Below are 16,579 nucleotides of genomic sequence, written 5' to 3' on the forward strand. Positions count from 1 at the left end.
AGTCAGTCACCCTCCTGGGTTCCATTCTCTGTTGACCAAAACATATTCTTCTCCAGTTCCCAGATGTAATTAGCTCTTTCAATATTCACTTAATTTACAGGGACATTCGCTCTCTGACCTTTACCCGCCAATTCACAGGAGCCATCCTCTCTCTAAATTCAGAGACACTTTATCTCTGTCTGAGTATGTTTTCTGATGTGAAGAAATCACAGAGCTATTTTCCTCACTATCCTTAGCAGTTTTTAAAGAAAACACTCAATAATCTGAAAAAAGATGCCTTTTCTATGTTTTCTACCAATTCAAAAGCAAGCTTCCTTAGCTCTTTCTATTCTTATCTTGAGCCATCATGACCAATTCAAATTTTCTTCTGTTAAATCACTAAAATACAAGCTACAATATTGAAACTAACAACTGCCTTTCATTTATGACAGTGTGGTAGTTACGGTGCTGAACTTAAAACCTAGAGGTGCTGAGTTCAAATTCCACCATAGTAAATTTAAAATTGAATTCAGCAAATTGTGGACTGGCATGTAACCTGTCAATGGCTGGGGATGGCACTGTTTCTTCTTCTTTCACATTCATGGTAATTATTTTAACATATGTACTGTCTAGAGTATTTTTTGTTTGTACTGGTTGAGCACATCTGCACATTCCTTTGATATTGGTGCACAAAACAAATTCCATCCCACACATGGGCAGGAAAAAAATTAGAGGAAATATTGGAGGCAACAAATGTTTGAAAAGCAGAAGCTTTCGACAAAGATAAAAATAGATGACAAATAAGAAAGGGAAAATGAAAGAAGTGCTATTCGATGTAGGGAGTTCGAAAGTCATGGTTAGGAAGCCCAATATTGGAGAAAATTCTGACGGAGAGAATCTATCTCTACTTGGAGAGGTAAGGTGTGACCAAAAAGAGTCAGCATGGCTTTGTCAGAGGGGAAGCCATGCCCAACAAATTTGATTGAAATTTTTGAGCATATGACCAGGTGTGTAGATGAGGGTAGTGCAATTGATGTAGTTTACATGGATTTCAGCAAAGCCTTTGTCAAGGTTCCACATGGGAGACGTATAAAGAAAGCAAATGCACATGGGATATAGGGAACTTGATAAGGTGGATTCAAAATTGGCTTAGCTGTAGGAGACAGAGTGTGATAACAGACGGCTGTTTTAGTGACTGGAAGCCAGTGCCCAGTGGAGTAGCACAGGGATACGTGCTGGGTCCCCTATTGCTTGCCATTTATATAAATGACAAAGATGACTATGTGGGGGGTAGGATCAGTAAGTTTGCGGATGACATAAAGATTGGCCAGGTGGTTTAAGGGGAGGTTTGTGTGTCTTGGGTTACAGGAAGATATAGATGGGATGGTCAAATGGGCAGAAAAGTGGCAGATGAATTTAACCCTGAAAAATGAATGGTCTGACACTGGGACATTCCGAGGAACAAAGGAACCTTGGAGTGCTTGTCTAGAGATCTCTGAAGGCAGAAGGGCAGGTTAATAGGGTGGTGAAAAGGGTATACGACACATGTGCCTTTATCAATCGAGTCATAGATTACAAAAGCAGGGAGGTCATGTTGGAGTTGTATAGAACTTTGGTGAGGCCACAGCTGGAGTACTTTGTGCAATTCTGGTAGCCACATTATAGGAAAGATGTGATTGCACTGGAAGGCGTGCAGAGGCGATTCACGAGGATGTTGTCCTGGGATGGAACATTTACGTTAGAGAGGTTGGATAGGCTGGAGTTGTTTTTGCTGGAGCAGAGAAGACTGAGGGGTGACCTGATCAAGGTGTACAAGATTATGAGGGGCATTGACAGGGTGGATAGGGGTATCTGTTCCCCTTAGTTGAAAGGTCAGTTATGAGGGAACACAATTTCAAGGTGAGGGGTAGGAGGTTTAGGGGGGAATTTGAGGATTTAAAAAAAAAAAAAAACTGTGGTTTACTGAGACGGGTCACCTCACATCCTTTAAAAAGTACCTGGATGAGCTCTTGGTATGTCATAACTTTCAAGGCTGTGGGCCAAGTACTGCCAAGTGGGATTAGGTAAGCGGGTCAGGTATCTTTCATGCATCAGTGCAGACTCGAAGGGCCGAAGGGCCTCTTCTGCAATGCATTATTTGGTGATCACCTTCTCAAGTCAAATCAGTTAAATACGAGTAAGTTTTCTTTTTAAACCAGAGTGCCATTTAGATGAGAAGTTCAGTTAGGAGTAGTTAATTTTCTCCATTAAATAAGAAAACCAAAGTGCATCAGAAATAAGTTATGTGCATGTAAACTTCTTAAAATATTATTAGAAAGTCTTCCCTGGTCTTATACATATTAGATGGAGGAAACGTTCAGGTCATTTCTTGTAATGTCTCTTAGCCAGTAACAATGACACCATCGGAGCAAGGATGAACAGGATTTTTTGCAACATTGAGCTATGTTCCCAGTTGATGTTATAACTGGACAGGAAGATCCCAGAATAGAACCCTGGCTCAAAAGACTGTAACCTTTACCTTTTTAAAAATAAAATGTGGAGGAACAGAAGCACTAGATTGCTAATTAGTTTAACAACAAGGATAAACATCTACTGACAATAAAAAAATTGGATTAATAGACAACATTTCCTTAGTTTAACAATTACAGGTTTTAGGATTAACACAGATTATCATAGAATATACAGGCAGAAGGAGGCCATTCGGTCCATCGAGTCTGCACCAGCTCTTGGAAAGAGCACCCTACCCAAGGTCAACACCTCCACCCTATCCCCACAACCCAGTAACCCCACCCGACACTAAGGGCAATTTTGGACACTAAGGGCAATTTATCACGGCCAATCCACCTAACCCGCACATCTTTGGACTGTGGGAGGAAACCAGAGCACCCGGAGGAAACCCACGCACACACGGGGAGGATGTGCAGACTCCGCACAGACAGTGACCCAAGCCGGAATCGAACCTGGGACCCTGGAGCTGTGAAGCAATTGTGCTATCCACAATGATACCGTGCTGCCCATAAGTATATCATAACCTACAATGGTATCATTAACACAAAGTCCATTTTAAACACGCAAGATAACTGTGGGCAAATATACTCTCAACTCTGAACCCCAAGTGAATGTCTCCTCAGAATCCCCCCTGATGATCGTCATGTGAGAATTTTCAAACTCACTCCCAAAAACATGCCTTAAAATCTTCTCATAATTATGCTCTCCCTTCATAGTTGAATTCCGAAATCCACACTAAGATTTCCAAGTGACACATTTAAACAAAGCTTCTGCTTCATTTTTAACAGTGAATCCAACCCACGATTTTTCACAACTCCCTTTTAAGTTTCCTTTGTCTTAAACTGCTTTTACACAAACTTCAGGCCCAACCACACACTTCCAGAGGTATTTCAATTTGCATTCCACAGGCTGTAGTAAAATCTCACAAATCTGAAAATCACTTCAGATATCTTTATGGCATCTCAGCTTTCTTCTCAGCTCAGTCTGTCTTTACTGAACATGCCATGTCGTAGTACCTTTAACCTCAGACTTCTTGGAAATTTCTCTTCATTTTCTCTAGCTTCCTGAACTAGCTGTTCTTCAGATTTCTGCAATGGTTCTTCTAGCCATTGCTCCATAGTAATGTTGAGAGAGATGTTCTCTCTCTAGCCTTCTAAACCAACTGTTTCTAGCAGAGCTGTGAGAGCTGCCTTCTCTCTCACTACCTATCTCCAACTGTAATTAAATCAACTAAAACTTAAAAGCTTCGCTAATTTACAAGGCTCCTATCGCTAAGCAATAGCCACATATCTCTGCTGGCCTATTTATTCTTCACGTGCAGTCCTCTCTAAGCACAATAGGAACACAGTTGGAACTTAAACAACCCCCACACACCTTTGTCCAGCATGAATAACTATAGGTTTTACCTTTCCAGGCTCAGAAACATTAAATTAAACCTGCCTAAAGCTACACCTTATTTCTAATGTTTACCAATACAAATATAAATCCCTTAAAACTACCTTTGTTTTCCTAACAATTGCTTTTTAGTGGAAACATAAATTGCAGGTTTTACCTTTACCAGAGAACATGCAAACTCCAGGAATGTTGTCAAATCTACAAAAGGTGAAGTTAAAGGGGTAGCAGGCTATATACCTGATGCTTAATAAATCTAGTAATTTCAGAATAAACAAAGCAAATAGAATGCTGAAGCATTCTATTTGCTGAAGCCATGCTAAATCTGTGCAGTACTTAAGTTAGGTCGCAGTTTGAAAATTGGATAATAACCAGACACCGGGAGCTATTCGAGCCCTGGAGTGCAGAGAACAGCCGCAACGGTGAATGTGATTTCAAAATTCGGGCCCATAATGAAAGCACAGAGACACATGCGCAATTCAGTTATCAAACAACTTGATCTCAAAGAGAAATAGTGTTTATGCTAGAAAACAGCAAAGTGAATATAAACTGGGAGCATGAATTGCAAACAAAACATGAAAGCAGACAAGGGACATAGGAATAGAAGTAGGTAATTTAGCCTCTCGAGCTTATTCCACCATTCAATTAGCTACCCCTTCCCTGGCTCAGTTCTGTAACATGTAATATCCTTCCGCACAAAAGTCTGTTATCTTTGTTTTGACATTTTCAATCGACCTATCCTCAACACCTTTTTGGGGAGAGTGTTCCATATTTCCATTACTTTTTGTATGAAGAAGTGTTTTCCAACATAAGCCCTGAATTACCCAAGTTTGATTTTAAGGATATGTGGCTCTCACCAGAGAGGATAATTTTTCTTTGTCTATATCATCAAACCCATTAATCATTTAAAATACTAATTAAATCACCCCTTCATCTTCCATATTCTAGAGATTACAACCCTAGTCATTGCAATCCTAGTAATTGCAACCTGATCTCATAATTTTACCCTTTTAGCTCCAGAGACAGGCCCAAATTGGTGAAATGCAAAATAATGACTGATGTCAGTTAACGTTTTTTTTTAAAAAGAGTAATTATCATGTGGAATGGGAGTCTCTCTTCGCTTGGAAGCAAAAATATTCAAATCATTTAAATTAACGCTTGCTGCGATGGGGGCCTTTTGTTGGGACGGATGAGTGAAAAACAGGGAGCTGGGATGGGTAAATGGTCTTCATCATTCATATCTGTTGTGATCTTTAACGCATGATGTTTTTTAGTGCCAATTTACATTATTTAGAGAGTAAAGGTTTGAGGCAGGACTTACCGTAACTTCACATTCTGGCCAGTGTATGATTCATAAGGCTTTTCTACATGTGTAAATTCAAAGTCAAATGTCTGGGACTGTGTCATTTCGCCAGGTCTAGCCAGGTCTTTTACCAAAGATACAAACTCATGGTGATTCCCTCGGTCGTAGTACAACTCTGTTAACAGAAAGGACAACTTTGATTATTTATCTTACAAAGTGTTCAAACAGAATTTTTCCTCTCCCAAATGTGCTCGTCTCCAGATGTGACTACCGTTACGCAATGAAAGTTTGAGATTTTTCCAATTTCCTTTTTTATATTACCCATTCCATTGAAATACAATTCAGCAACATAGAAATGACTCTCTCATTCTTAACAGCGAATGTCGTCAAAAAATATTGGCAGGCTTTCGGCGTTTCACATTTGTACAGAATAAAGTATTTTTGAGAAAAAAACTAAATCCTGGTTATTTTTCCATTCCACAATTTGTTGCCCACTTCAGATGCCATTGCCAGATGAAGCAGTTCACAGGTTATATGTGTAATACAGGCACAAAGGGCAGGGAAAAACAAAACTGCTTACAGATTCTATTTCAACCCTATACAATATTTATCATGGTCAATTTAGTAAATCAGTTTTCTCAAATTCAGTTTTATTTTGAATCCCATCTCCTTTCTCCACCAATAATTCTACCATTGGACAAGTTTATTTGCAATGCAAACAATCTTACTTATATTCACTCCACAACAATGTTGAAGATCTGGACTGGTGAGATGTTTTGAATACTGCACTGAATTGCAAAGAGGGGGCCGGTTCAGCTCAGGTGGCTGGATGGCTGGTTAGTGATGGGAGTGAGGCCAACAGTGCAGTTCAATTCCTGTACCTGCTGAGATTATTCATGAAGGCCTTTACTCTCAACCTTGCCCCTCGCCCGAGGTGTGGTGACCCTCAGGTTAAATCATCACTAGTCAGCTCTCCCCCTCAAAAGAGGAAAGCAGCGTATGGTCATCTGGGACTATGGCGACTTTACTTTTACTTCAATTTGCAAAGATACACAGAAACTAAAATTGCAAAAGATTTGAATCTCACTCTTTGCTGTATTCATATTTTTATACTTTTAAAAAACATTTGTTTTTCTCTGCAAATGAGTCACAAAATCATTCATTTTTCCAACTGTTAGCTCATCAGACATGATGTCTTCCAGATGGTCACAATCCATCCTACAACTAACCTATTTACTGTAATTAAATTATATTGCTTCAAGTCAAGTTGCTCTAGTATAGCTACATCACTGACATCTACCCAAAAAATTGCCCATATACAAAAAAAACCAGGACAAATGCAATCTAGTCAATTACCACTCCATCAGTCTACTCTCAATTAGCAGTATTATCGACAGAGTATTCAAACAGCACCTAGTCATCAATAACATACTCAGTTGAGTCAGTTTTGTTCTGCCATTAAAAGCTCCAGACTCATTTCAGCCTCAGTCCAAACATGGACAGAACAACTAATTCCAGAGATGAGAAAGATATACTGGCATTGGAGGCAGTCCAGAGAAGGTTCACTAGGTCCCAGATATGGGCGGATTTTATTATGATGAGAGATTGAGTAGGTTGCGCCTGTACTCATTGGAGTTTAGAAGAATGAAGGGCGACCTTATTGAGACATATAGGATTCTCAGGGAGCTTAAAAGGATAGATGCTGAAAGGTAGTTTCCTCTTGCGGGAGAGTGAGATCAGCGTGAATAATCTCAGAGTAAGGGGTCACCCATTTAAGACAGATAAGGAGGAATTTCGTCTCTCAGAGAGTAGTAAATCTGTGGAATTCTTTACCACAGAGAGCTGAAAGAGGCTGGGTTGTTAAGTCTGTTCAAGGCTCAGATAGACAGATTTTTAATCAGTAAGGAAATTAAGGGTTATGGAGATAAAGTGGGAATGTGGAATTGAGGAATATCACATCAGATCAGTCATGAGCTCATTGAATGGTAGAGCAGACTCGATGGGTTGAATGGCTTCCTTCTGCTCCTATGTCTTACAGTCTTATGGTGAAACACGAATGACTGCTTTTGACATAATTTTGTTCAAGCATGGCACAAAGGAGCCCAATTAAAACAGGAGACGGAAAACTCTGGCTGGCATCATTTCTAGCACAAAGGACTGAAGCTGTTGAAGGTCGACCCTCTCAGTACAAGAACATAAGAACAAGGAACAGGAGTAGGCCATCTGGCCCCTCGAGCCTGCTCCGCCATTTAATGAGATCATGGCTGATCTTTGTGGACTCAGCTCCACTCTCCGGCCCGTACACCATATCCCCGAATCCCTTTATTCTTTAGAAAGGCATATCATTGCAAGAATACCTCAGAGTCCAAGGCCCAAACATCTGAAGGTGTTTCAATCAGCTTTTCTCCATCATAAGGTTGGAACTGTAATGTCCAGTTCCATTTGCAATTCTTCAGATAATGGAAGAGTTCATGCCTGCATGTAGTAAGGCATGGTCATCATGCAAGCTTAGGCTGATAATTGACAAGCAACATTGGTGCGACACAAGCGCCAACCAAGAACTATCTCCAACAAAGGAGAGTCTAAGCACCTATTGACATTGATTGGCATTACCATCACTAACCCCCACATCATTGACTAGAAACTTAACTATAATAAGTATCTAAATATTTTGGTTACAAGAGTAGGTTTATCATTCTCTGGCAAGTAACTCACCTTCTGACTTCACAAAGTCTTTCAAGGCACAAGCCAAGAAAGTATGAATAGTTTGCCTGGATTGATACAGCTCTAACCACACTGAAGAAGCTCAACATCATCCAGAACAAGCAAACTGATTGATTGGCAATCAATCCACCGCCTTGTGCATTCACATGCTCCAACACCATCTATAGAGTAGATTACTTAAAAAAACACTTATTACTGCAAATACATTTCAGGGAAATAGAGGAAAGAAATCAGCAATTTTAACATTTGCCAGTTGATATTAATGGATCAGATTTTTTTCAAAATTTTCCTGCTTTTCTTCCTCAGAGTTCCAAACTCATGCTTTGGCTATCTCCTAGGGGTTGCAAGGAGATTATGTTGAAGCAGATGGTGTAAAAATTGTTCCCGTGTGAATTTAGGAAAGATTGTTTCACACAAACATTTACGGGATGGCAGTCTATAACATCGCCTCATTATGGCGTTCCAAGGTTCGAGCTTCATAGCAGAAGCTTAGAGTTAGCAGAAGCTCAACTTAAGGCATCAACAACTTTACTGTTCGAATCATGTTAGTAAACCGTTCACAACACAAAACAAGGCATATATTGTTTTCTGGTACGGAGGAACATTTGCAGTATCAAGGCACGGGACCGGAGTAGATAGCAGCAGGAGAAGTTAAAGTTTACCTTGCTCCAGGCAGAATAACTTTCAGATAAAAGAGGGTAAAGTTCTCAGCAAAAGACACTTTGTGAACCCAAATTAAAATGAATTTGCCCCAACCAAATTATCGTTTGTCCATTGAGCCTGTTCCTGACAATGTTCATCATCTGGGGCTTTTGATAGGGTTCTGGTGATTATGTAGGCGTTTGCTAAGACCGATTCATATCTCGACGATTCGGCTGCAAATAGGACTGCAGACAATTGAGTTTTGGATGAGTTGCTGGCTCAGAATTTCCTCCTCTTTCATTTTCTCTCTGCCTTTGATATGCTTTGAAAAGAGACTGCACTGTTTTTTAAATTTGGTTTCACCAGGTGCTGTGATCTTCACACACTGACCCTGGATCATGAAGCCGTCACCCTGCTCCCTTCCTCAGTCTTGACCTTCACTCCATCACCCTTGACCTGATTTTGCCGCCCCTCAGGCTACTTACCAAGACCCTGGCTCAATTTTCATTCAAGCTGGAGCTAAATATTGATCTGTCCCCTACCTCAGCACTCCCCATTCACTACCCAACCCCCCCACCAGCCTGTTGCCCATGACCTGGTAGCATAGTGGATAGCACAAATGCTTCACAGCTCCAGGGTCCCAGGTTCGATTCCCGGCTTGGGTCACTGTCTGTGCGGAGTCTGCACGTTCCCCCAGTGTCTGCGTGGGTTTCCTCCGGGTGCTCCGGTTTCCTCCCACAGTCCAAAGATGTGCGGGTTAGGTGGATTGGCCATGATAAATTGCCCTTAGTGTTAGGTGGGGTTACTGGGTTATGAGGATAGGGTGGAGGTGTGGGCTTGGGTAGGGTGCTCTTTCCAAGAGCCGGTGCAGACTCGATGGGCCGAATGGCCTCCTTCTGCATTGTAAATTCTATGATTTCTATGACCTGCTATCTTCAGCATCAAAAGTTCCTCTATCATCCTGCTCTCTGTTGCTCCTGACACTCAAGGCCTCAACCACTGAACTTCCCAAGACTCAAATGTCGATATGAAAACTCCTAGGTAAAGCCTTCAGTATTGTTGTAGCACTTCATTTAACTGCTGGACTGTGACTCTCTCCATGCAGAGTAGATGAAGGGAACAGATAGGATAGATGCAGGCAGGTTGTTTCCACTGGCGGGTGAAAGCAGAACTAGGGGGCATAGCCTCAAAATAAGGGGGAGTATATTTAGGACAGAGCTTAGGAGGAACTTCTTCACCCCAAAGGGTTGTGAATCTATGTGAAACAGTTGAGGCTCCTTCATTAAATGTTTTTAAGATAAAGATAGATAGTTTTTTGAAGAATAAAGGGATTAAGGGTTATGGTGTTCGGGCCGGAAAGTGGAGCTGAGTCCACAAAAGATCAGCCACGATCTCATTGAATGGCGGAGCAGGCTCGAGGGGCCAGATGGCCTGCTCCTTCTCATAGTTCTTATGCCAGCTTGAGTGAACAACTCAAGTGTCTGATATTTCATCCTGCCATCTAGTGTTCAGCAGCTTCCAAAGCCAGCTTAACTTAAAGTCTTAAAGTGGCTGAGCATCTTGGCAAGACACCGGTACACAGTTCATGTCTCATATGCATAGAGCATAGAGGGAAGGCCTATTTCTCTATAGGCTTTCAGTTTGGTAGCAGACTTATTCGACTTTGTTACCAGACTTATGTTCAAAGTCTGCTGAAGGCTACACTTGCTTTGGTTGCTTTTGTAATTTTTTCTGTATAGACCGCTCAAGAGAACGTGCTGCCAAGATAAGAGAACTTATCCATTGCTGACAAGTTCTGGTTATTGACTGAAATCTTAGTCCGAGATAAAGCTTTTCAGGAGCAGGCTGGTACATTACTTCAGTTTTCTTCTTTCTGATCGGCCAAAGTTGTCACATGCACTGGAGAACAAGTCCAAATTACATTAAATGTCCAGCTCTGAACTGTTCTCAGCAAACAGGAAATCGCAAAATGCACCCTTGGAGAATTTCATTTTTGCCAGGAGTTGTCTCAGATTGAGCAGCTTCCTGTTCATACGATATGGGATTTTGGTGCCAGGATCACCATTCTGGAGGGCATCAGAGAGCACAGTAGAGAGAACATCGCTGAAGAGGATTGCCACTAGTACACAGCTCTGCTTAACTCAGTGACCAGGAATGGGTCAGAAAATTCAGCATTATCTAGGATACATGCAAGCATGCCATCATGGAACTATCGAACCATTGCGATAAATTTTCAGGACAGGTGAATTTCTCCATTTCCTTTCAACGTTTTGCGTTCAGGTCAGCAAATATTGTGCTGAGCTCCATGTCCTGTTCTTGGCATTTCTCTAACTGTAAACACCATCTCAGTGGTTCATAGACCTTTTCTGAAACTGACAGCAAAACCTGGTCAAGATGTTACACCACGTAGTTTAGAAGGATTGTGAAGATTTTCCTGGCGCCGGAGAGTGAAATTCATTTATGATTGCTGGAAGATTGACAAATTCCTTTCCTCTTGTGCAGGTGGACAATGCGAGCATCTTTGTATTCTTCTGGGATAGTTCCTTGCTCCAACAGACTGAAAACGTTCAGTGAGCTTCTGGACGGGGCACTAATGTCCAGTCTTGTTGAGCTCAGTTAGGTTGGCAGAAGCCTGGAGCTTTGCCGCTCGACAGAAATATGATTGTTTTTATTATTTTTAAAACAGCATTGGGGAGGACCGTCATTTTTAACAGCATGGGAGGATCGTCAAGAGAGCAGTGGATGCCAACCTGTTCAATCAACCCTCAAATCCATTATTAAAGAGGGAGTAGTGGACATGTAAAAAATCATAATACAATCAGACAAAATCAAGACAGTTCCGATCAGCCAAAATCAAGACAGTTCCATGAAAAGGAAATCATGTTTAACAAATTTATTACAGTTTTAATGATGTAACAGTCAGGGTGCATAAAAGGGAACCAGTAGATGTAGTATATTTGGACTGTCAAAAGACATTTGATAACATGCCAGATAAAAAGGTACTACATAAGGCGGTGGCAGTGTGGGGCCAGGGACCCAGGTTCAATTCTGGCCTCGGGTGACTGTCTGTGTGGAGTTTGCACTTTCTCCCAGTGTCTGCGTGGGTTTCCTCCGGGTGCTTCGGTTTCCTCCCACAGCCCAAAGATGTGCAGGTTAGGTGGGGTTACGGGGATAGGGCGGTGGAGTGGGCCTAGGTAGGCTCTTTCATAGGCTTGGTGCATACTCGATGGGCCGAATGGCCTCCTTCTGCACTTTAGGGATTCTATGGATTCTAAGATCAGAGCTTATGGTGTCAAGCTATATATATATATATATATATATTAGAAGGGATAGAGGATTGGCTAACCAATAGAAAACAGAGAGGAAGCCAGAGGATTGGGAATGCTTTAAAAGCGAGCAGAGGACAACTATAATAATAATAATAATTAATAATATAATAATAATAATCACATATTGTCACAAGTAGGCTTCAACGAAGTTACTGTGAAACTAAAAAAACAATAAGGGGAGAGAAGATGAAATATGAGTGCAAACTAGCTAGTAATACAAAAGAAGATAGGAAGAGGTTTTTTCAATATGTAAAAAGGTAAGAGAGAGGCAAAAATAGACTTTGGACTACTGGAAAACATGGCTGGAGAAGTAATAATAGGAAACAAAGAAATGGCAGATGAACTGAATAGTTACTTTGCGTCAGTCTTCATGGTGGAAGACACCAGTGGGATGCCAGAGCTCCAGGAGAACCAGGGGGCAGATGTGAGTGCAGTGGCCGTCACTAAGGAGAAGGTTCTGGGGAAACTGAAAGGTCTGAAGTTGGATAAATCACCTGGACGGGATGGACTTCACCCCAGGGTTCCAAAAGAGATAGCTGAGGAGATTGTGGAGGCATTGGTGGCGATCTTTCAGGAATCACTGGAGACAGGAAGGGTCCCAGAGGACTGGAAAGTGGCTAATGTAACACCACTGTTTAAGAAGGGAGGGAGGCAGAAGACGAGAAATTGTAGGCCGGTTAGCCTGACTTCGGTCATTGGTAAGATTTTAGAGTTCATTATTAAAGATGAGATCGTGGAGTACTTGGAAGAGCATGATAAAATAGGACGGAATCAGCACAGCTTTGTCAAAGGGAAGTCATGTCTGACAAATCTATTAGAGTTCTTTGAGGAGATAACTAAGAAGTTAGACAAAGGAAAACCAGTGGACGTGATTTATTTAGATTTCCAGAATGCCTTTGACAAGGTGCTGCATAGGAGACTGTTAAATAAGTTAAGAGCCCATGGTGTTAAGGGTAAGATCCTGGCATGGATAAGAGGATTGACTGACTGGCAGAAGGCACAGTGGGAATAAAGGGGTCTTTTTCAGGATGGCAGCCAGTGACTAGTGGTGTGCCTCAAGGGTCTTTGCTGGGACCACAACTTTTCACAATATATATTAATGATCTAGAAGAAGGAACTGAAGGCACTGTTGCTAGGTATGCAGATGATACAAAGATCTGTAGAGGGACAGGTAGTATTGAGGAAAAAATGGGGCTGCAGAAGGATTTGGATAGGCTAAGAGAGTGGGCAATGAAGTTGCAGCTGAAATATAATGTGGAAAAGTGTGAGGTTGTACACTATGGAAGGAGGAATTAAGACATAGACTATTTTCTAAATGGGGAAATTCTTAGGAAATCAGAAGCACAAAGCGACTTGGAAGAGCTGTGGGCTAGACAACTGGTTTGTGATGCAGAACAAGGCCAGCAGCGCGGGTTCAATTCCCGTACTGGTTGAAAATTCTGATTTCTTCCTCTGTGTGCCCGAATGTGGTGACTAGGGGCTTTTCACAGTAACTTCATTGCAGTGTTAATGTAAGTCCACTTGTGACAATAAAAATATTATTATTATTACATCCTTGTTCATGATTCTCTTAAGGTTAACGTGCAGGTTCAGTCAGCAGTTCGGAAGGCAAATGCAATGTTAGCAGTCATGTCAAGAGGGCTAGCATACAAGACCAGGAATGTACTTCTGAGGCTGTGTAAGGCTCTGGTCAGACCCCATTTGGAGTATTGTGAGCAGTTTTGGGCCCCATATCTAAGGAAGGATGTGCTGGCCTTCAAATGGGTCCAGAGGTTCACAAGAATGATCCCTGGAATGAACAGCTTGTCGCATGAGGAATGGTTGAGGACTCAGAGTCTGTACTCATTGGAGTTTAGAAGGATATGGGGGGGATCTTATTGAAACTTACAGGATACTGCGAGGCCTGGATAGAGTGGACGTGGAGAGGATGTTTCCACTTGTAGGAAAAACTAGAAGCAGAGGACACAATCTCAGACTAAAGGGACGATCCTTTAAAACAGAGATGAGGAGGAATTTCTTCAGCCAGAGGTGGTGCTTCTGTGGAACTCTTTGCCGCAGAAGGCTGCGGAGACCAAATCTGTCTTTAAGACAGAGATGGATAGGTTCTTGATTAATAAGGGGATCAGGGCTTATGGGGAGAAGGCAGGAGAATGGGGATGTGAAAAATATCAGCCATGATTGAATGGCGGAGCAGACTCGATGGGTCGAGTGGCCTAATTCTGCTCCTGTGTCTTATGGTCTTATGAAGTTTTTCGTCAATAAATGGGTTATTTTTAGGATGGCATACTGTAACCAGTGGAACTATACTAAAGACTTGGATGAAGAGGCCAACTATACATAGCCAAATCTAATGGCATTATGAAGACACACAGGAAAGCATCTTTTGAGGAGGATGCATAAGAAAACAACTTGTGAGGGGGATGCAAAGTGTCTGAAAAATTATAGAGATAGGTTAAGTGGGAGAAAATTGGCAGGAAAATGTGAGATTGTCCACATGTCAGAAAGAATAGAGAAGCAGAGATGAGGAGAAATTTCTTCAGCCAGAGAGTGGTGGGTCTGTCGAATTCATTGCCACAGAGGGCAGTGGAGGCCGGGACGTTGAGTGTCTTTAAGACAGAAGTTGATAAATTCTTGATTTCTCGAGGAATTAAGGGCTATGGAGAGAGAGCGGATAAATGGAGTTGAAATCAGCCATGATTGAATGGTGGAGTGGACTCGATGGGCCGAATGGCCTTACTTCCGCTCCCATGTCTTATTATTTAAATGGAGAAAGATTGCAGACTTCGGAGGGACCTGCATGATTTTGTACACAAATCACAAACATCTGTATTAGGAAGGCAAACAGAATGTTGGTCTTTATTGCAAGGGAGATGGAGTATAAAAAGTAGGGAAAGTCTTATCACTGTACAGGGCATTGGTGAGATCATACCTACAAGCAGTGTGTGCAGTTTTGGTCACATACTTGCATTGGAATTCAGAGATCGTTCACTAGGCTGATGCCTGGGATGAGGAGTTTGCCTTTTGAGGAAAAGTTGAGCAGGTTGAGCATATGTCACTGGATTTCAGAAGAATGAGAAGTGATCTTATTGAAACGTAGAATACTGAGGGGCTTGGCAGGGTACATACTTGAAAGGATGTTTTCCCTTCCGGGGAATCTAGAACTAGGGGACACAGTCTCAGAATAACAGGTCTCCCATTTAATATGGAGAGGAGGAGGAATTTCTTCTCTCAGAAGGTCGTTAAGTGTTTGGAATTCTCTTGCCTAGCGAGTTGTGGAGGCTAGGTCAATGAATATAGTCAGACTGAATGAAACTATTTTTTGATTGACAAGGGAGTCAAGGGTGATAGGGGGCTGGCAGGAAAGTGAGATAAGACCATAATCAGATCAGACATGATTTTACTGAGTGGCAGAGCAGGCTCAATGTACCAAGTGGCCTACTCTTATTTCCTATGTTCTTATGTTGATGGCTTATTCATTGATGGATGAAGGCCAATTGTGGATGTGGTGAAAGCGCTCTGCCCATCTTTCCAGAATTTGGGCCTTTTCTGTGAGCAATGTGAAGTTTGGAAACTCAGCAATAAATCATAGACGCACATCAAAATGTAGCATGATTAGGGATCATCAGTGATGTAAAATAACCATGTGTTTACAAGGAACTCATGAAGCTTAGTCCAGCGTTCATGCCTTCAATATCATATATTATTGTATCGAGTGGGACATTAGACTTCAGTAAAAATTAGAACAAATTATTACTAGGCTTTTTCCACCATGATGTTACTGAACACAAGTACGGTACAAAGTACACATGCAGCTACTGCAGCATATTATCTCAGGAACTTCCAAATAACTGGTGCAGACGTTTGGTGAACCGCATTGTGTGAGAGAATTGTTTTATCAGAATTAAATGAAAATCGAACCGCAAGTCTTGGAATCCATCACATTACATACAGACGATCAAAACAACTTTAATTTCTCTGTATAGAATGACAAGTAGCAGTAGCAATAATATCCGCTGAGAGATTCTTGGTTTAATCTGCTTTGCAAATTGTCTCAGTGCTTCATTGGCTTTTACTGTCTCATACAATTCCTTCGCAATGGACTTTATGACTTAACTAATGTACTACAGATCATGCGCCTTCCAAGGCAGTCTAACAATCAAGTTTAAAAATAGTAATTTTTTCCAATGGAGAACCCTGCAGTCTTAGCTCCCATGGCATTCTATTAAATAGCAACTAGCATCAACTGAAATATTTTAACGTTTGCAGTTAAGTCAGTGCTTCCCCCCCCCAGGAAGTTGTAGAACTACTTTGAAGTGATTCTGTAGTCAGCCTGAGTTTAGAATTTGCCTTGTTTATATTGTAGGACAGGTTCCACAGTCAAAGAGGAACAAAAACTCTGCATTTGCAGCTGTTTTAATGGTCCATGACTATGTACTTTGCTGTCCTTCCTTCACAGGACACAGGGCGGGAGTTTGTCTTTATAATGTACACCTAACAGCTGAAAGATGACCGAGCAAACCACCTGTACTGGTGAAGCACCAGCCTTTTGAGTACAGCACTGCCAAATTTATCAGCCAACGCCACCTCTGCAGATGGCAGTATTCCAATAAAGCAATCAAGAATATTTCAGGGTAAATATGCCAAGCAGAATTGCATGTACTTTGCAGTTCTAATGTTGTGGAATCGTTACTGTCCTGTCCTG

At 41.6% G+C, this 16,579-nt stretch overlaps 1 protein-coding gene across 1 annotated transcript in view; it reads right to left on the bottom strand.

Moving 5' to 3' along the window:
- Window positions 1-16,579, bottom strand: part of LOC140398231 (vacuolar protein sorting-associated protein 26B-like) — a 50,924-nt gene that overhangs the window by 26,873 nt on the left and 7,472 nt on the right. Inside the window, exon 2 of the mRNA XM_072486647.1 lies at window positions 5,201-5,357. Within this exon, the coding sequence (XP_072342748.1) occupies window positions 5,201-5,357 (157 nt within the window). The remainder of the gene's footprint in view (window positions 1-5,200; window positions 5,358-16,579) is intronic.

This window comes from Scyliorhinus torazame, chromosome 21 (assembly GCF_047496885.1).
Source record: "Scyliorhinus torazame isolate Kashiwa2021f chromosome 21, sScyTor2.1, whole genome shotgun sequence".
NCBI lineage: Eukaryota > Metazoa > Chordata > Chondrichthyes > Carcharhiniformes > Scyliorhinidae > Scyliorhinus > Scyliorhinus torazame.